Source organism: Cibotium barometz, chromosome 62 (genome assembly GCF_041138505.1).
Source record: "Cibotium barometz isolate CiBa-2024 chromosome 62, ASM4113850v1, whole genome shotgun sequence".
Lineage (NCBI taxonomy): Eukaryota > Viridiplantae > Streptophyta > Polypodiopsida > Cyatheales > Cibotiaceae > Cibotium > Cibotium barometz.
In genome coordinates this window covers 1,474,323-1,499,925 of record NC_141107.1, presented here as the reverse complement: position 1 = coordinate 1,499,925, position 25,603 = coordinate 1,474,323, and the positions used below count along the sequence as shown (strand labels likewise).

At 39.1% G+C, this 25,603-nt stretch overlaps 1 protein-coding gene across 1 annotated transcript; it reads left to right on the top strand.

The window, feature by feature from the left end:
• Positions 1–9,391: 9,391 nt before the first annotated feature.
• LOC147604003 (uncharacterized) lies at positions 9,392–10,467 on the top strand. The gene has a single exon (XM_086795402.1). It carries the CDS (start codon positions 9,492–9,494, stop codon positions 10,125–10,127), a length of 636 nt encoding a protein of 211 aa, XP_086651528.1. The 5' UTR covers positions 9,392–9,491; the 3' UTR covers positions 10,128–10,467.
• The last annotated feature ends 15,136 nt before the right edge of the window (positions 10,468–25,603 follow it).

Genomic DNA, 25,603 nt, shown 5'->3' with positions numbered 1-25,603 from the left:
TCAAATTAAGAACCTGCATAACTGAAATTCTCGTGGGGAATGTTCAGATGGAATTTTTGGTCTGATAGACCATTATTGTGTAAAGAATATAAATGAATTATTCTCTGATAATGAGTTATGTATGTTCTTCTTGTAGAAGGGATCTTTATCCCAGGATTCTGTGAGGGTTGACTAGACTATAAGGAACCCCAAATCAGTTGGATCTAAAGTCGGATTCAAATTTTAAATAAAGTGGTCTTTTCACCTGAGCATCTTGGTTAATTTGAAAAAAGGGACTTAACAAAAATTTTCGTATTGATAGGATCATGGATCGAGGTCGTTCGTGGTAGGAATGTTAACCCCCAACTCGATGAAGAAGAGCTCGACCCCCAGATGTTCGTAAAGCTCTTCATAGAGCTCAGCCTGGACCTTTCAAGGGTAAAGGGAAAAACTTGGTGAGGCTGTGGAGAAGTGGATCGAAGCAATGGAAGAATACTTCGATGTCACCGGGTACAACGAGAAGAGTAAAATGGCTCTTGCAAGGCTGAAGATAGTAGAAACAGCCAGAGTGACATGGAGAAACCACTATGAGACAAACCATCTAGATCAGAACACCCAGACATGGAATGATCTCAAGATTTATGTAAGGAAGAGATTCTGTCCTCCCGGCTCTTTGGAAACCAAGATGAACGAATTCTTAGAGTTAACCCAGGGGAGCAGAACTATCGAAGTGTATCATCAAGCGTTCGCTCTCCTCCTCAAGTACTCGCCACCGCTGGATGAAGAACAGCTGCTGATGGCCAAGTTCATTCGGGGAATGAATGAACCCTTGAATACCCTGGTGAAGAATGCCAAGCTAGTTTCTATGGCTAAAGCCGTACGGATGGCGAAGGATTTCACCAAGGCCTTTGTTGTCAAGGTCCCGCCCCGCGAAGCCAGCACCATCATCTTTCAAAAAATTTCTAGCTCCGGAAGGTGATTCCAACTTTCCACCACCTAAGAGACAACAAGGTCAAACTCAGGATATGGGAAGTTCCAGAATGGAAGAAAGGTCTTTTTCCCGGAACACAATCCCCTGGAATTCAACTTCAGAAGTTCCACCCTTGAACAAAGAAGTTAAATGCTATAACTGTCAAGGATACGGACATCGCAGTATGGATTGCCCAACTCCTTTTGGATCAAGGTTTTCGGGGTAGGGAAGTTAGGGACCAAGATTCCAGACTCTAGCTCCTTCCTTCCAGAGTATTCAGGTTCCTTTCCATCAAAATCAGGGAAATCTCAGAGGTAGACCCTCTAACCAACCCTCAGTTTCAATGCAAAGTAATGCAAGACCTCGGCCTAAGAATTGGGGAAATCAAAGAGAGAAGTTCCCAAACCAGCCGTCCACTTCCAAGGCAGTAACGCTGGAAGTGATAGAAGAAGAAAGTGATGAAAGAGATTATTCTCCAGTGCGAGATGAGGACATCTCACGTTTTTTAAGTGGGGTAGAATGTAAGATTCCTCCCTCCAGCTTTTTGTTGAAATATACAAGTGAATAGGGTGTGTGCGGGAACAAGCCCTTGGTTAGAGGCTGTAAAAGAGAATCTGTAAATGTGAGAGAACCTGTGAAAAGGTGAGAAGAATCTACTGGGAGAGAATAAAGGGTAACATGAGAAGATTTAGGAGGTGTGGAGATATTCTGGGAGAGGTGGAGAGAATCAATCAAAAGAGGTGGAGTGAATCAAGGAGAAATCAGTGGGATTTGATGCTTGGATGTAAACACTATAAATTGAGGCATTGGCCTAATGAGAATTTGCTGGTTTTTTATTATCCAGGCCTACATTAAGCTATTTATTAATTATTCACTAATCATGTCTTAATTATCATCTAATTACTTTATTAATGATGTTGATTCTAGCATTTGATCCACCATAGCTCATCACATTGCTGTAATTTTAACATGGTATCAGAGCCAAGCCTAGAATCCATCAAGTTTATGAGCCCATTATCTAGTTAATTAGGATTAGTAGATAATTAGAAAATAATCAATTTTTTAGTTATTTTCAAGAAGTTTTCTGTACCCCCAACCAGTGGAGGAGCTCCCTCTCCATAGCCCAAAGGAATTGAACTAATTCAGCACAGAACGCCGGCAGCAGCAGGGCAGCCCGATTTGCAGGCACCGTTTTTTAGAAGGGAATTTGATATTTCTACTTCATCAAATCAAATGGGTCTAATTCCTCTAAGACCCAGGTGTTTTCAAGCATGCTCTACAAGCTGGTGAAGTCAGAATTTGATTTGATAAAGTCTACAGTGAGATCCAAGCTCTTCATCAAATCTGCAGGTGACTTTGGTAAAACAGAGATTAAGCATTCAATGTTTGGTCAAATCTTGTGTTTCTTAGCTTAATCCTCTACTAGACTAATTGCTATTGATGGCCTTGAAAGCATTTGAGCTCATTTGAAGTCTAAGGCCCCAGATCTGGACTCCCTGCATACTCTGTTTTCTACACACAAATCAGAGGATTAATTTGCTAATCAGTGCTAATCACTGTATTTTGGTACAATTGAGGGTTCAAATTAGCCATTAGGTATCTGATACAGATCCCTATAACTTCAGATTGCAATTCGGAGTTGGTTTGATACTCCAACCATTCCGTACAAATTGGTTACCCTTGATTTAATGTAATTTCTGGTAAAATTATGCTGATAAATTTGTGGTAATCATCATTTTGCATTTAATCCTTGGTTAATGCCTGCAAATCACACTCAAATTCAAGATTATTCATCACAGCCAAAGTTGCATTTGGGAATGTGCATAAGAATGAATGCTATATGCATTATGTATTGAGCACATTACATCAGTGTAAAAATGGGAGACACTGCCCTTGTCCAGAATAAGGCAAGAGGTAAGACCTCCCACATAGATTTGGGTTTGCATTGCATAATGATACAAGATAAACATCAAAAGCCCAAAAGAACTGTCGACAAAATGTTTAAACATGTTGCTCACATGGAGCAAGAAGAACTGACGGACAAGCTCATGGCCCCATCCATGAAAGAAGAAGAACGTCTCTTTCCATGAAGAAGATCCACACCAAGAAGAAAAGCTAAAGAAAGCATTGAAGGAAGACATGGACACGAGAAGAGAAGCTGCCACAACAAGAAGACTGAAAGAAGAGGAAGACATGGACGCGTGGAGAGAAGCTACCACACGACAAGAAGACTGAAGACAAGAGAAGATGTGAGGCTCCAAGGAGTGAGGAGCCATGTGAAAATCTCTGAGAGAGAGAGAGAGAGAGAGAGACCCCACAACCCAATGTAACCTGCCCCAACAAAGTAAAACCACTCTGAGCCACCAATGATGTAGGCCACGTGGTAGATGTATGTGTGAGCACTTTAGTCAAGGTCGCGGGCACTTATAGTAGCCTTGGACACATAGAGAGAGAGAGTGTCAAGGACTATGAGTTTAGGGACTTGAGGCACTGGTCGCGGACTATCAAGTAAGAGAGAAACTTGGTACAGGGTCCAGGTGTGCTAAGTTCACTTAAGGGGAGGTGTGCTAGGCACTGGTCGACTATCAAGTAAGAGAGAAACTTGGTATAAGGTCCAGGTGTGCTAGGACTATTCACTTGAGGGGAGGTGTTGAAATATACAAGTGAATAAGGTGTGTGCGGGAACAAGCCCTTGGTTAGAGGCTGTAAAAGAGAATATGTAAATGTGAGAGAACCTGTGAAAAGGTGAGAAGAATCTACTGGGAGAGAATAAAGGGTAGCATGAGAAGATTTAGGAGGTGTGGAGATATTCTGCGAAGTGTGGAGAGAATCAAGCAAAAGAGGTGGAGTGAATCAAGGAGAAATCAGTGGGATTTTATGCTTGGATATAAACACTATAAATTGAGGCGTTGGCCTAATGAGAATTTGCTGGTTTTTGATTATCCATGCCTACATTAAGCTATTTGTTAATTACTCACTAATCACGTCTTAATTATCATCTAATCACTTTGTTAATGATGTTGATTCTAGCATTTGATCCACCATAGCTCATCACATTGCTGTAATGTTAACACTTTTGTGATGTAAAGGTGTAAGAACCTCCCCTTCTGTCTCTTCTAATCATCCCCCCTTAGAAATGGAAAAAGATATTGTTCTACCCTGTTTTAGCCTAGAGAGAGAATTGAAAATTGAGATATCTTTGGATAAAAAATTCTCCTAATGTCTAAAATGGATTCCCTTGAAACAGAAGTTCAAAATGAACTTTCCAATGTGCATTAGGAATTAATTGAATATGTGAATAAGAGACCTTAGCCTAAGGGTCCACATTTTCAGAAATTTTTTGATTAAGGTCCAAATAAGGTTCCAAAGGGCCAATAGGATTAATCCAAGTGTTGGGATGAGATAAATAAAATGAATAAAAGAAAATATCCCAAAAATGAGTAAATGCTCACATAAGATGAAGAGTTGACTAAGTACAAGGTTTATTAGTTAAAAACTAAGTACAAGGTTTATTAGTTAAAAACTAAGGTATATTAGTTTAAAAAATGAGATATTTAGGAGAAATGATACATTTTTGACACCTCAGTAAGGTGGGAAACCCACTTGAGCTAGGTGCCTTCTTCATCATCATTGCTTGGGTTTTTTAATTTAAAAAAATGTGATATTTTTATCTCTCCTCTCTCCTAACGCAAACTAGATAAAAAAGGGAGCCAAACTGATCCAAATCTTGTCCTAATTGAGTCAAACTGAAGCTGGAAGGCTCTAGAACCCAGTTGGACTTGGTTAGTAGCCTCCCTCACCTTTAAATAGACCCTCATTCCTTTTTATTTTCATATTTTGGCATTACCATGTATTATCCTAAAAATTAGCATATTTCTATTATCCCTTTAATTTGCCTCTTCTCTTGGGAGCTTTGGAGCTTCTCTCTCCTCCAACCTCTCTTGGAGATTGCTCTCTTTCTCTCTCTCTCTCTCTCTCTCTCTCTCTCTCTCTCTCTCTCTCTCTCTCTCACTTGGTGGCCAAGGACTTACTTGGGGGCTTCACTTCTAGTCAAAGAATCAAGCCAAATACAAAGGTAATCCTATTTTAATGGTTTTTTTGCAATTATCTCAATGATTTTCTTCTTCTCAACCTCTCTCAAGCTTGAGAAGCTTTTAAAGTAATGGTTCTTTCTTCAAATCAAGATTCTTAATGTCTAATTAGAATTATGTTAATCTTTATGCTTAATTATAATATTTATGCTTAATTATAATATTTATGCTTAATGTCTAATTAGAATTATGTTAATCTTTATGCTTAATTATAATGTTTTCTTTAAGAAAATCTCTCTCTTGAAAAGATTGATCATCTTTATGGCTAGATCCTTAGTAAAAGGATGATTTTCAATAATAATCTCTTGTTTCAAATCTAAACTCTAGGCTTGATGAGCTAGAGAATGAGAATTGATATTTTCATGATTTTAAATTAGTAAAAGTGATGGTTAATTCTTTTTAGAGTGATTATGAGTAGAAAAATTTACTTTAACTCATTCTAAATTGGAAGAGGATTATACTAACAATTTTGGAAATTAGGAATGGTAAATTTAGTTTAAACAAGGGAAATAATCATAATTATGCTTATAATTATGGGTATAATTATGCTATTAATTTTAAGCTTAAAAGAAGAGTTTCTATCATATTTTCATTACAAGTTTTCATTCAATTAGAAAATTGAAACTTATCAGTAATAGCAGCGAAGCTATGGTAAATTTTAAAAAAAAATTACATATCTTATTTTTATGCATAATGCTAAAAGAGGAATTCCTACCATATTTTAGGTTTAGATATTTTATGCAAAAAGAATGATTTTTATCATATTAATGGAAAAATACTTTTTTAGTATTTATGTATAAATATTTAATTAAGAGAAAAGATGAATTTTCTATAAATTTATTTTTATGCATAAGAATTTTGATGTAAAAAGAGGAATTCCCATGATATTCGAGATCCAAACAATTAAATGTTAAAAGATGAATTTTTGGCATAGTTCAAAATATGAGCATTTATCAAAAGTGAAATTCTGAGTATTATCATTTTTATTAAGAAATATGGGTAGAATCGATTTTGTAAATCCCATGAATCTTTGATTTAAAAATAAGAATAATGAATATATCTTATTTTGAGAAATTTGAGAAAGAATGTGAAAATATCCATCGAGAAAACTTGGATAATTCTTAATCAGAAAAAGGGAATGTGGAATCCTGAGAGGATCAAGGATCTAATAAGTAAACGGAAGTTTAGTCCTCATTAATGAAGCTTAAGGAATGAAAACACAATACGTAAATGTTTTGAGTTTTTACTATAAATTTTTGATAAGGTTCATTTTTCTTTTTTAAACCTTCAACAACACTCTGATACTTAGATTTAATGGGATCGAGAAAAAGTTACCTTTAACTAAGCCAAGCAATTGGCAGAAACTTAGAAAAGTTCTATCAGTATCGAAAGTAGAGTAACCATATTAAATGGACGGATGTGAGGAGATGTGATGTGGATTTGAATGTAAATGGATGTGGATCTGAATGAATGTAAATGGATGTGATGTGATGAGATGTGAGGTGGATGGATGTGATGAAGATATGAATGAATGTAAATGGATGTGATGAAGATCTGAATGAATGTAAATGGATGTGATGTGATGTGGATGGATGTGGTGTGATGTGATGTGATGTAAATGGGTGTGATGTGATGTGATGTGTGATATGGATCTGGATAGATGTAAATGTGATGTGATGTGATGTGTGATATGGATCTGGATAGATGTAAATGGATGTGATGAGATGTAGATGGATGTGATGAGATGTGAATGGATGTGATGAGATGTGAATGGATGTGAATGGATATGATGAGATGTGGATGGATGTGATGAGATGTGGATGGATGTGGATGGATGTGATGAGATGTGGATGGATGTGAATGAACGTGATGTGATGTGGATCTGAATAGATGTAAATGGATATGATGTGATGAGGATCTGAATAGATGTAAATGGATGTGATGTGATGTGGATCTGAATAGATATAAATGGATGTGGTGTGATGTGATGTGATGTGATATGGATCTGGATAAATGTAAATGGGTGTGATGTGATGTGGATGGGTGTGGATGGATGTGAATGGGTGTGGATGGATGTGAATGGATGTGATGTAATGTGAATGGATGTGATGTGATGTGGATGGATGGATGTGAATGGATGTGATGTGGATGGATGTGAATGGACGTGATGTGATGTGAATGGATGTGAATAGATGTAATGTGAGATGAATGGATCTGATTGGATGTGCTATGATGAGAGTGGATGTGAATGGATGTGAATAGATGTAATGTGAATAGATGTAATGTGAATAGATGTAATGTGAGATGAATGGATCTGACTGGATGTGCTATGATGAGAGTGGATGTAAACGGATGAGATTGGATGTAGGACGATAGGAATGGATATGGATGGATGTGGAATGTGCGATGTGAATTAATGTAGAAGAATGTGGAATAATGAGAAATGACGTGGAACGATGTGGACAGATGGGAGTTGTTGGAAACTGTAATTGTATATGAAACCTGTTTTTAAAAGACTGTTTTATGTCAAGAATGCTAGGAAGCATTTTGACTATCTTATCGTGAGGGACCTAAGTGATAAGGTTGCAACCAGCTCTACTGATGGAGAGTCAATGAAGAACGTCTCACGTGGCAAGGTCGATTGAGGTCTTGATCAGCCTCGGTTCGATTAAAATGGTGAGCTTCCGGTAGTACGGTGGATGAGGGACCAAGGAAGTGGCCTATGAGTGAAGCACTATGGGACCTACGAAGGAGCCTAGAGGGTGCTGACCATACGGTGCTCGGGCTTTGGGTCGCTGAAGATACCCACACGTGCGTCAGGGAAGAAAATGAGTTGGAGTTATTTTCTGAATTCGGGTATGGATCTAGTTGATTGACCTTGCTGGTCTTCAACGGATGAGTTCATGACCCTTTTATATGGATCTTGTTGATTGAGCCCATCTGGATTTTTATGTGATTATATTCCCGGGGACTATGAGCTAGGAACTATTGAAAAGGCCCTTGAGTGAGCAGGTGATAAAGGAATGATTGGAAATTGGACTTCAAGCTAGATATTTTTGGAGGATTATGATCAGGGATACTATGGTTTCATTAAAAGATTATTTTAAAGACAGATGAATATGTGAAAAAGGCAATTTCATATCGGGTGTGTTAGTGGTGTGACTATCTTGAATTTTGCTTGAAGTGCCGGCTAGGGAGCCTGGGAATTCTTTTCCCTGGTACCTGGGACAAAACATAACCAAATTTTTAAATGGATCCTATCAATATAGTGGTTGGGCGGTTGGCTAACCCATGGGATTGGATGGGGTTAGGCTGGACTGCTGGATCCCTATCAATATAGTGGTTGGGCGGTTGGCTAACCCATGGGATTGGATGGGGTTAGGCTGGACTGCTGGATCCCTATCAATATAGTGGTTGGGCGGTTGGCTAACCCATGGGATTGGATGGGGTTAGGCTGGACTGCTGGATCCCTAAAATAAGACTCATTTTTGTTTAAGTTACGATAGTTGAAGTAAATCACAGATAATCCTTGTTCTATGGAAAAGAATCAACGGATGTGCCTCTTAACGGGGAAAAAAGCGTTGATCTCAATGATCCAAGTGCCAGTTCCTCCCTTGACTCGACCATGTGACCTGCGAGTTCGGTCGGAATGAAAAAGGGTAATTTAAAGCTCTTGACTACGTTAGAATAATTTTTCTTGGAGGAATCGCCTATGCCTTCTGGGCGAGGGAAGTTTTTCCGGGTTCGGTTTTGGAAGAACCGAGAGATTAGTCTCTTGTCCAGATATTCGTGGGCGAGGCCCCGAGTGGGAGACTCTGTCCTGCGCAAGAAGTACTACTTCCGTTGCTGCTGCTAGCACCCCCGAATTCGTTGCGCGGAGGGGACATGGATCTTTCACACAGGATCGCTTCATGGCTTAGCTATCCTGCAGGTCCCAATCACCCCAACTCTGAACTTCCTCGAGCGCCAAGGCCTCGCCCTCCCCTTGCACCCAATCCTCTTCCATTGCTATGGTGGCTAGCCTTGCATGCACGACGTACAACGATCGCGTGTCCCACTATGCATGCACGAGTGAAATAAACAGCCACGTTCTCTTGCCGGACCATTCGCCATTTGCTATCCTGAGAATCAAATTTTTACTAGAATACATGTTACATATGTTTATGTCTAAAATTTAGAGAAATTTTGTGAATAGATAATAGAGAGTCATTTTCTAAGAGTACTTCTGTGGAGGGTTTGAAGGGCCTTCCCGTGGCTTCTACACGAATCATTGAAAGCCATGTGGGTCGCACAAGCTTCCGGCCTCTTGCGTTTTTGTGTGTGAAATAGGATTCTTGAAAATCTTTTCACCTTTTCACCCAGCAATAGGACACCTAGCAACAACCTAGGGCATTGTACTCATTCTTTACCTTGAACTACCCAACATTCTGCACTCTGAGAGCTTGTGATCTATGGCGGACGACAGGAGGAAGACACTGGAGGCGTTGGTTGCTAAACGCAAGGCTGAGGCGGAGAGCGGAAATCGCCACAAGAAGCCCAACCTCGCCTCCTCTCTCAACGCCAAGCCGGCTGCAAAGAAGAGCAGCAGCGGCTTCGACAAGACAAAGTCGAAGCCCAAGCCCTCCTCTTTTTCTCCGCTGCTCAAGAAGCAGACCAAGAAGGAAATCCCTTTGAAGAAGAAGACGAGAGTGGAGAAGTACGAAAGCGAGGAGGACGAAGATGAAGAAGACAGCGATCGAGAAGAGGACGATTCAGAGGTGGAAACCGTGAAAAAGAAGCCAGCTTCGAAGGGAGCATCTTTTGTCAAGACTGCAGCAGCGAAGCCTTCTGCCTTGAAGGCGAAAGAAGGCGCCAAGGGTAAATCTACGGCGAAAGAGAAACCTCTGGCGAAGGGAAAGAGGAAAGGCGAGGACAGCAGCGATGAAGGGGCTTCTGATGAAGACGAAGAGGAGGGCGGAGAGGCCGATTCCGGTGATGAAGGCGTCGATCCCTCGAACATCCTGTCCGGCCGTACCCGTAGGCGAAGCAGTCAGCCTGTGCACTACGATTTTGCAGGTGGCAGTGATGACGACGACGACAGCGAATGATCTACTGTGTAAGAGAAAACCCTAAAAGCACCTCTGTTTAAAAGTAAACCCTAAAAAGCATCTTTATGCTGGAGAAATCTCATCGAAGGCAACACTGTGTGAAAGAAACTAACAGAAAAAGAAGACCTTGCTCTGCCATCTTTTTCCTAGCATGCATACGTTGCAAGTATGAGGCCTCGAGTGCCTATTTAGGTTTTTTTTTGGTTCCTTTCATGTAAAGGCACTTGTCTTCCATAGCCCTTTGTCGTGTTTGCAAGATAGTTTTTGGCTCAACTTGACTTGTACCATATGCTCTTGTTCAGTCCATGAAGTAATTTGACAGCAGTCACAGATTTCTGTATCCAGTGCAGGCGCACCTTGTGGTCCTGACAGGTATGTTACCTCTGGTTGAGTCTATTTTATGTGCTGTTTTACTGTGCCCTTGCTGCCTTGTGCATCTGTTGACTTCTACAACCTTGTGCGAAACATCATTTCTGCCCCTTGGATGCTCTTATTTTAACACTTGGTGAGACCCTTCATCACAGCAATCTGGTTAGTATAACTCCTATTTTAGTTTTCGGATTTATTTGTTTATCACCCACTACTTTCTTGGAGTGACATGAGTGGTGGGTTACTCTGGTCTATGACCGATCCATTGTCTAATGGGAACATGCGGGGTCAAAGTAGGCAACGTGTGTGTTCGTTTGAAATTCCGGACTCAATTAAGTACCTCAACCACGGGTGCTCTAGAGGTCTATAGGTTGTACGAGTTGACACATTGACCAGTTATGCAAACACATTTTAGTGAAATGGCTGAAACAGTTTCGTGAGTCATAACAAGCACTTAGTGATAAAAATCAAACGTCTTTCACCCTCTTTTCAGGGCTGTTCCCCTTCTATGGAAAGTTCTTATACAAAGAGAAGATGTTTTCACCTCCATCTTTACACTTTTGCCTTCATCAGGCATTTCTGGTTCACTAGGCAGAATTCAAAACTGTGTCCTTGTAATATTGCAGTAGTGTCACTCCCTGTATCAGTCTGTACTTTGGGCCTTTTATCTTCATGGCCTAAAATCACACTCTCTCTGTCTCTGTCTGTGTGTGTGTGTGCATGACCCAACATGAGTAGCAGAAACTTGTAAGGGAAGAGGATAGAAGAAACCTCCTCACCATGTGTCCGTGAGTGTCTCCAACGGCCATATGGAGGTGGGGCAAAACGAATCAATATACTATAGCTTTGCTGCATAAAGTAAATTATCATTATGGTGGTAATTAGAACGACATGTCGGAACAATGGGAATCTACCAATTGCATTGTACAGATCACTTTTTACAAATACCAATAGCCACAGTTTTGTGGGTATTGGCCTTATCTAAGTTCCTTTTAGTTAGGCCTTCTACCAAGTTAAAGCTACTTGTTTTTCAAATTTTAGCTCTAGTGAGTAACATCTTGAGATATCGGATTCTGAACTTTGCAACCAATCGAAACACCAAGTAAAAGTTGCTTGTTATTCAAATTATTGAGATATCAGATTCTGAGCTTTGTAGCCAATCGACTAGTTCATGACTTTTTACACTATTTCTCACTCATACTTTGATTTAGGTTAAGTGCTTTCACGAGACTGTTGATAACATAGTCTTTACGCTGTGACAAATTTTAAAGGCATTTGGACTCTTTTTGCAAGAGCTGCACCAATTTTCATGAGAGTATAAAGCTATAGCTTTTTAGAAAGTCTTTTTTTGAAGTGTTGTCTCGGGCAACTTGATTCAATTTAGATTTTTTTAAAGCTGAGATAAGAAGCTAGAATGGTATCAAGTATTCCTGATGGAACATGCTCATTGGCAAAGGCTTTTGGGAAGTGGTCTCAATTGAAGAGACAAGAACCACCAATGAACAAGATTTTCCATCATTATGAAAATAACCTATTTCTAAATTCGGAGGGAAAAGGTATCTCTCTCTTTCCCCTCCTTTCCCCACACTTACTCCCTCTTTTCTCTCTTTCACCATTTCTTCTCCCTCTTCTTTCCTCCATAGTCCTCTCTCCCTAAAGACTTGTTCATAGCAACATTTCATGGCATTCAAGAGTTGTTTATTGCATTCCTACATACCAGTGACTTTGTCCTCCCCCTCTCTGTCTATATTTGCTAATCATTTACTTTTCTGTAAATAATCTCTTTCTTTGTGTTTCTCGCTATCTTCATCTATTTCTTTTTTTATTGCCCTAGTCCATGGTATCTCTGTTGAAATAGCAAGTAATGTGGGATAAATGTTTGGAGCAAGGAGGACTGGCTTACTACTCTCAAACAGTGGAGGAGTTACATGAGTGACGTGCGATTGATCTACCTTTTTTTTCTCTTTACATGATACATGTGTACCTACATCTATCCTCTACTTTTGAACATGAACTAACATTGGGGATCCATTGTTAGAAGACTCTCCAAGTTCACTAAGTATCTATGATTGTTGATACTCTACATGTGGAGTAGTATCATTACTTATTATAACAGCATCTTCTGTTGCCTTTGTTGGTGCATACCAACTACTTATCTCATGAAAGATAATATCTCTTTTTACTTGTATCTCATGAGTAGTAGGGTTATAATATCTTTATCTTTCTGTTCTGAAGTAAAGATGTATTTCTCTATCTTTGGATCTAAATTTATTCTCACTTCAATGAAAATACATATATATGTAATACATCAAAAAACTTTCATTGAGAATATGTGCATATGCAATTCATATAAACACTTTCAAGTGAGACACATTTGTTAAACATACAATACGTAGCATAGCACAGTGATGATGGCGATAGCTCTGATGAGAAACACATAGAGGATATGTGGCTAAGGTGGCTCTAATACCAAGTTAGCATTCATGGTGCCAGGATGGAGCATGTGCAAAGAGAGGGATGAAGGATTAAGCCATGGTTATTGTGGATGGAGGATAGCCATGGGGTGTGTGTGTGTGTGTGTGGAGAGAGAGAGAGAGAGATGTGTTAGCAAGCATAACAGACATATGTTGATTAAATGATACTCTGGCTATAATCTAAGTACATGCTTTTATAGGCATTAAGCCTTATCTTGTCACATTTAGACTTTAATAAGGGATGTTCGGACCCATAAAGAAAAAGCTCATATCAACTAACTCTGAAATACCCATCGAATACCTAATAACTATCATATTGCAAGAGTCTTATATTATTAGAAGATCATGCTACATGAGACTATTTGGGACTAACAAGAAAATCATGTTACTAATGTAGGATTTTCATTACAAGGATTTTTAGTTCCTTGCATCTCACTCCCTAGCATGTTGTTATTTCACAATAATGATATTACTAGTCCCATCAAATTCCACTTAGACGCTCTAATCCCACATTATTCACTTATTTCATTAACATGTTATTATGTAACAATGTTGTTATTGATAATATCAATCTCATGTTACTTCATTCTTCAACTACTCATCACTCCACCACTCCCATGTTACTCTCATCGTCCACTAACACATTATTGCTAAATAACGCCATTATCGATCTTCTCGACTAACATGCTATTTCTCATCATTGATAATGTCGTTATTATTTCTCATCGATAACTACCCTAACCCAATTCTTCATTATTCACCCTCTCCAATTCCATGTTATCTGTTCCCATCCAATAATAATTCCGTTACTTACATGACCCAACTTCGAGTATCCACCCTCTCTAACTCTAAGTTATCCTCCACATCCACTAACACATTATTGCATGAAGACGTTGTTACTCAATTGAATTTCATGTGACATCTCCTAGTCATGTGTTACTAAAGTTTTTCCAATAACATCATTACTCATCCATATGTTAAATCCCAAGTTCGTCCCTTTTATACCCTCTTAATGCACATTATTTCATTCACAACAACATGAGTCCTAAAAGCTAGCATGTTTGAGTAAAACTCTTGATACACCTTCAATCCAAGAGTCATGGGAGATAGCAATTCAATGAACTAGTGCGTTGAATCATAACAATTCAGACCCACCAAGCCTTTAATCCCAACACTCTCAATAGAGTGACTTTCTTGATAAGAAGGTAAGCTTCCTTCAAACCTACCTCAAGCAGGGAGCTTTGGGAAGAAATGAACCTAATAAATGTAAACTTGATACAGGAGACACCGCAACCCAATCCACAACTAAACAAACAACCCATGTCTCAAGCATACATAGTGCAAAGTAGGAGTACGCATCTTAGAGGAAGCCACTTTGGAAATTTCTTGACCATGGAACCAAGTTGTAGCGCCTCTACTCAAACAAAGAATATGGAATGCATGGAAAGGTAAAGACCCCATTGCAGGTTCCACTTCATCCCAAGTGTTTCACAAAAGCAACAACCTAGCGAGTCCTTAAAGCTCTGAGCATTGCACACCTCCAAGGATTTAACATGAGAAAACTTGAACTGATGGTGTGGATGACCTTACAAAATGGATTTGAGATTGAAATTGACAATTTTGATGTTGAAATCAAGGCGTATTTGATTCATTAAATCTAGTCTATTTGATGTTAATGACATGACATGGCGGATTCAAGCCTACATATTTAATAATGTGGGTTGAACCCAATAGATTTTATAATATGTTATGAGGAGTTTGATAATATTTTATGATGGGTTTGATGATATGACATTATGAATTCAACATGATGTGAGTGAACTTGAACCCGATGAATTTGATGGATATGTTATGAGGGGTTTGATAATATCTTATGATAGGGTTTGATAATATGGCATTAGGGATTCAACATGATGTGAGTGAACTTGAACCCGATGGATTTGATGATGTGTCATAACGGATTCAAGACCATGGTAGGGCAATTTCATAGGGATTAAAATCAATGTTAGTGAACTTTGAACCCGACGGATTTGGTGCGGATGGAATACAATGGGTTTGATAGATTGAATCCTATAGGAGTCAACTATTCTTGGCTAGTTTTAATAAAAATTTGGCCCTTTCTTTTTGGGGTTTTCTCTAGGATTATATTTCAACACTTCTGCTTTCTTCCTAGACTACTTTCTTTGAATTTTTCCTGACTTAATTTTGCTTTCTTTGACATTTTTCATTCTACTTATTTGACATTTTTAAAAGGAAATTTCTTTAATACTTTTGCTTTCTTTGACATGCATATGTTTGTATGGCCTTGTCTCTTTTCTCTTTGGTCATTCCTTGGTCTGCACAGTTGGGTTCGAAGTATATATGTATAATGAAGCGAGGGTTCAGAATTGCTCAACCATGACAAGCAATAAATTTGATGCCATTTTTGGTGGTGCACTTATATTTTCCTCAGCCTTTGAGGTGGTGAGTTGGTGCTGCAACATGGCCTTTGGGGCCTTGATGGGACCTTGGTGGTCCGTTTGCACCTTGCGAAGAGAAATGGTTAGTGTTGATGGGATTGGTGGTTGGCACACCTAGTAGGGCTGAACACTTGGTTGCTTCACTTTGATGGAAATGGTTACTTAAAATGCTATGTTTTGTGATAGTACTTGATGTTAGGGGTTAAGTTGGCACACTTAGTGGCATCTTGGGTCAGAGGTCCATGGAAGTTTACTATCGTTAAAGTATCATTCCATCTAAATATCTCAATCCCATCTAGGGTTTCTATTCAAAATGCTCCTTGACAAATTATCTCTATGGCTTACACTTTCTTTCATGTTTTTTTTAATCTTTGAGTTAGTTGTTAGACTAATACTTTTGTTCAACTGCCCCCCCGGCCTCCCTATCCATATGTGGCATTGGGCAAACCTCTCGATGAAGACTCCCAAGTAGGAGCTGCATAGCATATTAATAAATCAAGAGTTGTAATATTCAAAACAACACCTAAGTAGATAGATATAATAGATGGGTTTCAAATTTACCTCGTCTCCAAAGTTAGGATAAAATTATCCACCATCAAGAAATAAAGTAATACTGCAATGTAGCTTAAATCCATGCTTCTGTGCATGGTGCTAAATCACCACAAAATGTGCAAGCAAGCTACGTGTGATGTAAAAACCCTCATCTGGTATGAACTCATATGAAAACCTAGCTATAGCCTTTGATAGCTTGGAAGAAAAATGTTCCACTCAGGACACTCAAGGGAACCAACTTGTACCACTCCTATAGTGAGGTAAGAAAAGATGCCCACACTAACTTTGCTACCTCAATAGCAAGAATCCCTTAGAATAAGAGGAGTTCATCATTATCTATTTTGTGAAAGAACTGCATAACCCTACAAGTAACAAATCAATATATCATACAAACATTTGAAGAAGCCATCTAATCAAAATAAAGAAACATGCCCAAGATTGAGCGATGATGCACATACTCATTGTGTGCCTTGTCATAATATTCTCAATGTCTACCAATAATACATCCACATATGTGTAGTATGTTGTGCCTGACTTCCCACGCATGATGAATCCATAATGAGTATAACCAATAACATACTATCTGATACAATGCAAGATAACCCAACTACCATGATAACATGATACGTTAATTGTTACCTTTGGTCACTTTATGTGTATATGAGATGAGAAGCACCTGTTTGGCTTAAAACAAGCCTCTTACTGGATGACGCTATTGCCTATGTGGTGTGTTGTGTCCCTAAATTTTAAATTTCCTTGCCGTGCTCGCTCTTTGATGCTTCCTTTTCCTATGATACTTCATCTCTAAAACAAGTTTTGGAGTATTCTCTTGCATCCCTTCATATTTTTGGTCATACCACCATCTCTCTCTCTCTCTCTCTCTCTCTCTCTCTCTCTATATATATATATATATATATATATATATATATATATATATATATATATATAAAGTAAAACAAAGCACGAAAATTTATATACATATAGATTATACTTGAACGTGCATACAACTCTTCCTCCCTAACTGGCCTCTTCCCAATGGGATAGTCAAGCCACCATGGACATTCATCACACTCCCATGTGGAAAGGGCTCTATCTTGCATCCATGTTGGATACATAGTATCCAACATGGATACTATGGTATCCTTATACTATGGGTGCATCTACCCCTGCGTGCAAGGATTTCATAGGCGTAATTATAGATACGTTAATAATGTATTAACTCTTAACAATGGTGCTTAAAATTAACATTAATAACGTTGTATTAACGTTCTCGATAATTGACTTAGAGATCAAGTGAAGCCCGTTAGGCTTTTGCCATTTCATGTCAGGCCCATTGGAATTTTGATTTCTCGGCCCACTAGGAAATAGCAAAAGCCCGGTGGGTTATTATTAAAATCTATAAAGTTCACAGATGGTATCATATCTCATGTTTTAATAGTAGCGACACACTAGAGGGTGCTTCTCCCCGCATAGGAAGCCCTTGTTTAGGCAGCTTGGGTAGGTGCTATCCTTGAAAAAATCCATGTGCTGCTTGTGGATTGGGCTATTAGTCCTATTATTGGACCGTTTTGGTCCTTGATACACAGAGAGATCAGCTTGCATTTTGCATATAGAGTATAGTGTACGGATTGGACATCTTGTTCTTCATTTGGCGGTGGTTGTCTTTGATTTACATTTGTATGCTATTTGCGCGTGCTTTAGTTTAGACTTAGGGTTAGGGTCCACAGACTACTTTGCGCTTTAGTTTGGCCTAGTAGTCCTTTGCTAGTTCTTGCTATAGAGCAATATGATTGTTTATGTGAGTGATTAGACCATTTATCCTACTATTGGTGGATAGTTGTGGTCCTTTCTTGTGCTACATCTCTCTCGCCATAGGATAGCAAACGTGATCGATTAGACCATTTGTCGTACTACTGGGCATCATCGATCCTTTTGTCTTTTGTTATGAAGTGTTAGTCGTTAGAGAATTGATCCTTTAGTGGGTTATACTACTCCCTTGGTGTAAGCTACTTGTTTGACATGACTTGCTTATTTGTAGAGTGCAGTTTGGACTACGAGTCCTTTGCTGAGCTGTAGTGGTGCTTTTGTTGATGTTGATTCATGTCTTGTTTATCTTTTTTTCAGGTATGTTCTCAATTTTTATATGTAATTGGACATGCATGATATCTTTTGTATTATATTGTCTTACATCTTGGTTATATCGCACTGAAAGGTTTTTTAAATTTTAATCGCATGTAGTATATTTATGGAAGTCTTTTCAAGATATAAATGTTAAAAATGATTTTTTTAAACACAACTTACGAGATTAGTGTGTGAAATGTCATCTAAATCTTGTTCTTATATTTATAACATGAAGATTTTTTAGTAAACCCGGTACCGCTTGTGCAAACGTGAGTACATACATCTGGCACAAAATAGATTGTAACACCTCAGATCCACATGTGTTGCAATGTGAGGCTTCTCCAACTGAAATACCTACTTGTCCACCACACAGGGAACATTCGCTCAGGTGCACAACATTGGAAAAAAAATGCGTGGATCCGAGTGACACTTTTTTAAGAATTTGTGTGGCAAATTCATGGAGTGGAAATGTAATTATTGTCATGTACATAAATCAGGAGGAGGCGCTCCGTGTATTAGGGACCATTTTTTTGGTAGTATTGAAATCATGTAGAAAATGTGATGTGGAGTCGGTGTATCAAAACGACTAAGACAATTGATAGAGGAAAGTGACAAGGACAAAAGACTCAAAGTGTCCTATGCAAATGCTAATCGTCTTTCACATGCATCTCAAACTCCTTCTTAGGCTTCTTCAAGGCCATTCTCTCAAAATTCTAGAGATTCAGTTGCAGAGCAAGAATCTAGAAATGTGAATGCATGTGGCCAGGATTAAAGAGAATGTAATAGAGGAATGGAGAGCACAACATCCTCGTGGTGGCACTTTGGCTACATGGTGGTAGTAGTAGTGTTTGTAACAAGAGGCAAGCTTTGTTACAAGAATGCTTTCATGCAATGGCACTAGAAGAGGCTCAACTATCGCTGGCCACCAACGCAATATATCTTCAATGTCTATGGTCAATCGAGAGGAGTGGAAATTAGCATGGAAAAAGATAAGAGAGTATGGTGCTAGTTTTAGTCCTCCCTCATATCATCAACAAATGACCCTTCAAACGTGGGACCTTCATGCATATAATCACCAAGCTACAATAGTGAGGCACAATATGATTCCCAAGGGAGGATCCTATTTTAGAGATTGCACATATGTCTTAGTTGGATGCCTTTTTAGAGGGGCTATTGAATATTATTCATGTAGTAGTCGAGGCCATGGGAGTTGCTCATGCAAGGGGAATCATTCATTGTGATCTCCACACATATAATATTGTGTTAGATTATACAAGGGAGCATGCATGCAGGATGGGAGTCATAAAATGGGGTCTGCTAATGTTTGCAAAGGAGAAAAGAGAGTATGTGAACTACTTGCAACGGCCTCCAGGTGCATATGATGTAGCGTGGGAGATCATGAAGAATGAAGCGGAATCGATTGCGCCCTTGGCAAGCCCTAGAACTATTAGATCCTGAAAATCCGGATGCTTTTTGTAAAGAGTTAGATATGTATGCACTAGGTTGGTTAATTATCCAATTAATAACCTTTTTTAAGGAGATCTTTGAGCATCATGCTAAAGGCAATGCGGAATTTCATCCCAACTAGGATGAGATAGAGCATATTTGCTTTTTTGTAATGCATTATATGTTTGTAAAGGAGAAGGTAGCTAGAAAAAACCTACTTGAGTTTTCTAAGATGTTAAAAAAGATTAATACTCAGCCTCAAGCAACACTTCGACCGTCCATTGAGTTGATGCTAGCATTTTATTGAGATATAGAATTTTTGTAAAATATATTTGATACAATCTAATGGGAATTGAGATGTATATTTTTGCTATAATCAATATTTGATACAATCTATTGAGATGCATTTTTTTGCAATCAATCAATATTTAAAGTTTGTGAGGTTTTATGCCCTTGTTCAATTTTGCTATAAGTGAATAAGTTTAAAGATTGTGAGATATTAAGTCCTTGTTATCCATTGTGCTAGCAATTTCTTTGCAACAAGTGAATAAATTTTTAAGTGCAATCACTTGAGTCCATGCCATCCACCATGATCATGAACTCATTACTTGATGTTCATTATCTTATTTTTCGGTATTTTTTTAACCTTTCTTTATAGTGATACTGACGTGGATGCATACTTTGTGTTGACAGCCATGGCCGAACAAGGTGGGAAAATACCACACCAAGCAAGACAAGGTCATCAAGAATACGATCCTGTAAGACAAGCACGAAAAGCCTACAAATGCATTCAAGCCCTAGACACCACACAGGCTGCTTGAATTACAAGCAAGCTCATCCCAATGGGCGACTCCTACTCACATGTAGTGGAAGGAGCCCAATCAATCCTGACAATATATATCCAGTTTGGAATAAATCTTTTGACAAATGGAGCGGTTATTGCACATTGTCTTGTGGATATTACTACCATATATCATGCTTAATCCAATCAATGTCATTAGTTAACCATTGTAAATTATGTGACCTAGAATTGCAAAAATACTTGTATAAGATGTTTGAACACTCCAACAAGAGATCCAACAAGAGGTTAATCTCTTGCTAGATCCTAAAACAAACTTGTCACTGAACTTTCCCTCTTTTAACTTTTATTTTAGCAATTCTTGAACACAACTCGACGCGGTTGTCGAGTTGGGATACACTGAATTGACAATATCATAGAAATCATCCAATACTTCTTCTTTGGCACAGCCATATTCATAGACCAATATTTTAGGTCCAATAAAAAAGCCACATTGTGCAAGGGGCTATGAGTTGAAGCCCATCTAATACTCAAGTATCTCAGTAATATGAGTCATTGTTGCTTAGTAAATGGTGCACCCGCCATTTAGTAACATCAAAGTTTAAGATGGCCTTTGGATTTAACAAGATCTGTTGAATTGGCCACCATGTCATCCACACTTTACCCATATTTGCACCTCATGTATCCAAATCTCGAATGGCATACATAATGGGCATCATAACATTGTATGCATCTTCAACTCCATGCCAAAAAAAGAGTCACATTTGAGCAATCCAAGAAGGGATGCTACCTTCGAGTGCACCTTCTCAATCTACACTTCTTTCCACTTTCAAAATGTAGTGTACATAAACGTCTCTTGTATATCATTTTTATTTTGAAGGAGATATTCTGATGTATAAAAGTGAGTGCAAAACCTTATTTCTACAGGCAGCTTCACCATCCGTGTCATACAAACTCTAAAGATATCAAGCACTCTTTGATACTTAAGCACAAATTTCACAATCCTCCTACATTCATCATGTATATCTCTGAACCAAATTGTATCTACATAATACTAGATTCAAAGAGTGTGTATTACATACACATGCATGCATGTGCATGTCACGAGACTCTAATATTTTTCCAACATATCAAAATTTTTTTACATCATCCATGACAACCTGGACAACATTTGTTGGATCCACGTCTGTGACTACCTAAGCAAGAACTTCAGGTATATATGCACTAGATTTTATTTAACCTGAGTTGTCCACTACCTTAATAAAACATTCTCCTCGAGGAGACACAATCATGACATTAATGAGAGGTCTCTTTGCACATTTCACCATCCATCACAAACAATTATACAATGCTTCTCACAAGGCCTTGGTGTGATATTTGTATTCCATATTCCTTTGTGAAGAACTTATGCTTTTGCAAATAGGAGCCTTTGTATTTTTTTGCACTTTTTACAAAGGTGATGTGAGGAGGAAAAAAGATATGCCTTCAAGTTGCACTCTCCAACACTTCCGGAAGGCACCCTCTCTAATCTTGCTCTTGTATAAGATGGCCTCGTGAGGCTCCCCTATTTTAGGAGTGAGCATTATGCATTTTTGGAAGTAAGCGCTAAGTGCGGTATACTACTTGCTTCCATCCAAACACGGCTTAATTCTCTACTTTGAGGGGCTTCCCCATGGACTGCTTTCTCTAAGCGAACACGCTTCGATAGTGTGTGTTGGGAGTCTACTTGCTTTGCTCTCTTGCTTCTATATTTTTCTTCGTTCCACTTTGTGTCCCAAAACTATAGGTGTTGCATGTTTACTCCATGAGGGAGAGAGTCATGTAAATCTACGGCACATTTCTACATATCCCTTATGATGCTATTGAGGAGATTGTGCATCTTTTCATCTAGGGAACTATCTTCTATGTGTAGGACTACCTTTCTGGCTTTCACAATCTCCCTTATGAGCCCGTGGAGCTAGACTTCATTGGAGATGAAGTCTCCGACATTGTGGTTGGCAAGCATACTAATTCTGTGGGCAAAGTTCTTGACGGAGCATCCACTTTATCGCATGATTCATTATGCCCTGCTGTGCACAATAAAAATGCTATTGTTAATAATGGAAAAACTTAATTCTTTGATATTTAAAGAAGACGATATTTTATATAGCAAATCAAAATTTAATAACAATTTTCAAAATCATACAACTGAAAATAGATGATGTGCGAGAGAGAGAGAGAAAGAGAGAGAGAGAGAGAGAGAGAGAGAGAGAGAGAGAGAGAGAGAGAGAGAGAGAGAGAGAGAGAGAGAGAGAGAGAGAGAGAGACAAAAAGAGGGGATGCTTTTCATAGGGTTAAAAGCATCCCTCCACTCATACTCACCAGGGTCCCAGTGCAAGTATCTAATAATACGACACCTATCATATAACCAGAGACTCCAAGAGTCCGCAATCATCCCTTGAGATGGATCAATATAAGTGTTCTTTCCGGCCCTAACCACCACTCTCATGGCCGGACCACCAGACCCTCAATGATATCCTGCTCAACACTTCGCTCCAAGAGCCATCTATCCCGAATGGAGTAGAACCGGTACATCATCCTCACCCAAAGTGGGGATAATGCTTACCTTAACATGTCAACTAATTTTGTTTATGCTTGCCTTTCCTAGGTGCAAGTGTTAATGGTGGCTACACTACCCCCTTTCCTAATGTAATGGATAATGCTTACCTGTCATGTAACCATAGCAACCACGCATGGACGACAGAGAAGGAGAGCTCTCGATCACCAGCAAGCCATAGAGTATGTGAGGATAGGGATCCTCACATATATATAGGCTTGCCTACCCACACATGTCCGATCGACCATAGGACTACGTTCGGGTGCCCTCCCCCCTAAACCCCAGCTCGCTCTCACTGACTGCTCACGCTCTGGTGACGGTCTCGATGGTCGGTTAAGCTCCCTATAGCCACTACAAGCTACGTAACATTACTCCCCACTTAAGAAGAGTTTTCATTCGCACGAGAAAATGAACTCCAAAAAGTTCTTGGTTAGTGTACTCAAACACTCCCATGAGGATGCTTTATCCTCACGATCTTTCCACTTAACAAGTGCCTCTTGGTACATAGTGTGCCTCGTGTTACAATCTCTAAATCTCTCATGTGGAGCAGATGGGGGTTCTATCAACTCCAAAATGCCTGGAGAAACTACGTTCTCCTTATGGTCAAACGTTTTTCGCAGTCTACTGACATGAAAAATAGGATGAACTCGAGAGATCTTCGGCAATTCAAGTTTGTACACTAATCCACCAACCTTCTGAAGTATCTAGGTGAAAGTTTTTCACACTTTCCTATCTTTAAAGTCTTTGACTTCGTGGGGGTACTTTCAAATATACAAAGTCACCTTCTTCAAAGGCCACTTCTCTGCGATTCTTGTCTACGTATGTCTTCGCACGATCTTGTGCTATGCTATGTATGGTATCTTTTGTTGCTTGAGCATATTTTGCATGTCTTCAAGGAACTCCTTGAGACTGGCTGCAACTTCTCCTTCTCTAGTCCTATGGCTATAGGAGATCTTGGTTGGAAGCCATACATAAACATGAATGGACTAAATCTGTGGAATGTTTCGAGCTATTATAAATGCAAACTCCAAACTCCTTCCAATTGGATTACTTTTTATTAACATACGCTTGAAGCGTGTTTGCTAACACTTGGTTGAATCTTTCTGTCTGACCATCAGACTATTGCGGATGATCAGATGCACTTATACTTAGAGTAGTGTCCACCTTTTTGAAGACTTCCCTCCAAAAGTGACCATCAAACTTCCTATCTCTATTAGAGAATATATCTGCAGGCGGGCATGCCATATAGTTTGTAGAAATGTTCAATGAATAACCTAACTAAATCAGGTGTTTTGACCATCTTTTTAGTAGGTATGAACTTGACCATCTTGGTCAATCTGTCACAACCACCACCCAAATCGAATCATTCCCTCGATTTGTTCTAGCTAGGCTAGTGATGAAATCCATGGAAATACTTTCCAATTTCCATTTGGGATTATCTAATGGATGAAGCAAACCTCCAACCTTGAGGCGCTCATGCTTATTGACCTAACACTTCTTGCATTTCAACACAAAGTCCTGGACGTCCTTAAACAAACTAGGCTAATAGAATTGTCTTTTGACTAGTGCATAGGTTGTTTGTATCAGGATGACCAACATTCGGACTATTGTGACTTTCTATAAAAATTTAGGCGTGAAAATCACCAATATAGTTGGTACGCAAACTCTAGCTTTGTAGAGCAAGTACTCATCATCCATGGAATAGTGTCTATACTTTTGCCCCGATAAAGTTTATCACCCCCAAGTGAACTAGTGTTAAATGGTTGTGAAGGGTCCACCCCTGAGCTCTCTTTCTTGGTACATAACCCAAGAGACTCGTCTAGTTGCTTCAAACTAGCACTCACTACCATTCCTGCAGAAACCTCAACTAATCTCTCTCAACAAATACTCCTTTCTGATGAGGGAGGTTGGGTGATGTATATAAGTGTAGTTGCGCGTACAACGTGCCATACCTTTGAAAAAGATGAATCATGCTCACATAAACCACGTAGTGACTCCAAGAGTTCACTCTTAAAGGTGGTGAAACTCAACTCGTTCACCACCGGCATGCGGCTCATCGCATCTGCTACTTCATTAAATTTACCTCTCTGGTAATGGAGTGTAAGGTCAAACTCCTGTTGGATCTCCGCCCACCAAATTTTTCTACCTTTTAACTCATCCTAACTTGAAAGCCATTTGAGCCTTTCATGATCCGTTCAGACCTCAAACATAGCGCCATACAAGTAATGTCGCCACTTTTTTAGAGCATGAGCAATAGCAAGTAACTCTTGCTCATTGTTGACCACTTTGATTAAAACCTTTTGCGTGGCTACACTCTTTGTAATCTATCTTTTGTAACTGCACAATGCGCTTATTGTAAAAGAGACATGGGATGACCAAGCTTACGGCTTGTGTAATGCCAATCGTCGTCTCAGAGGAATAGTTGTACACATAGAACTAGAAAGACTAGGAAGACTACTTTTGGGCCCCTAATTGTAAATGGGCGGTCGTCTATTATAACTATGAGCTCTTGTATATATAAGTCATTTTATGAAATATGAAAAGGGACAATCCCATTAGTCTTATTGGAGCTTGCCTCTTCTCTCTCTCTCTCTCTCTCTCTCTCTCTCTCTCTCATTTGAGCTTGTGGATGCATGTTAGCTTGTGTTCTTGCTTGCTTG

Bases quoted from the DNA above. Each gene is read 5' to 3' on its own strand.
- LOC147604003 (XM_086795402.1), top strand. From the start codon at position 9,492: ATGGCGGACGACAGGAGGAAGACACTGGAGGCGTTGGTTGCTAAACGC.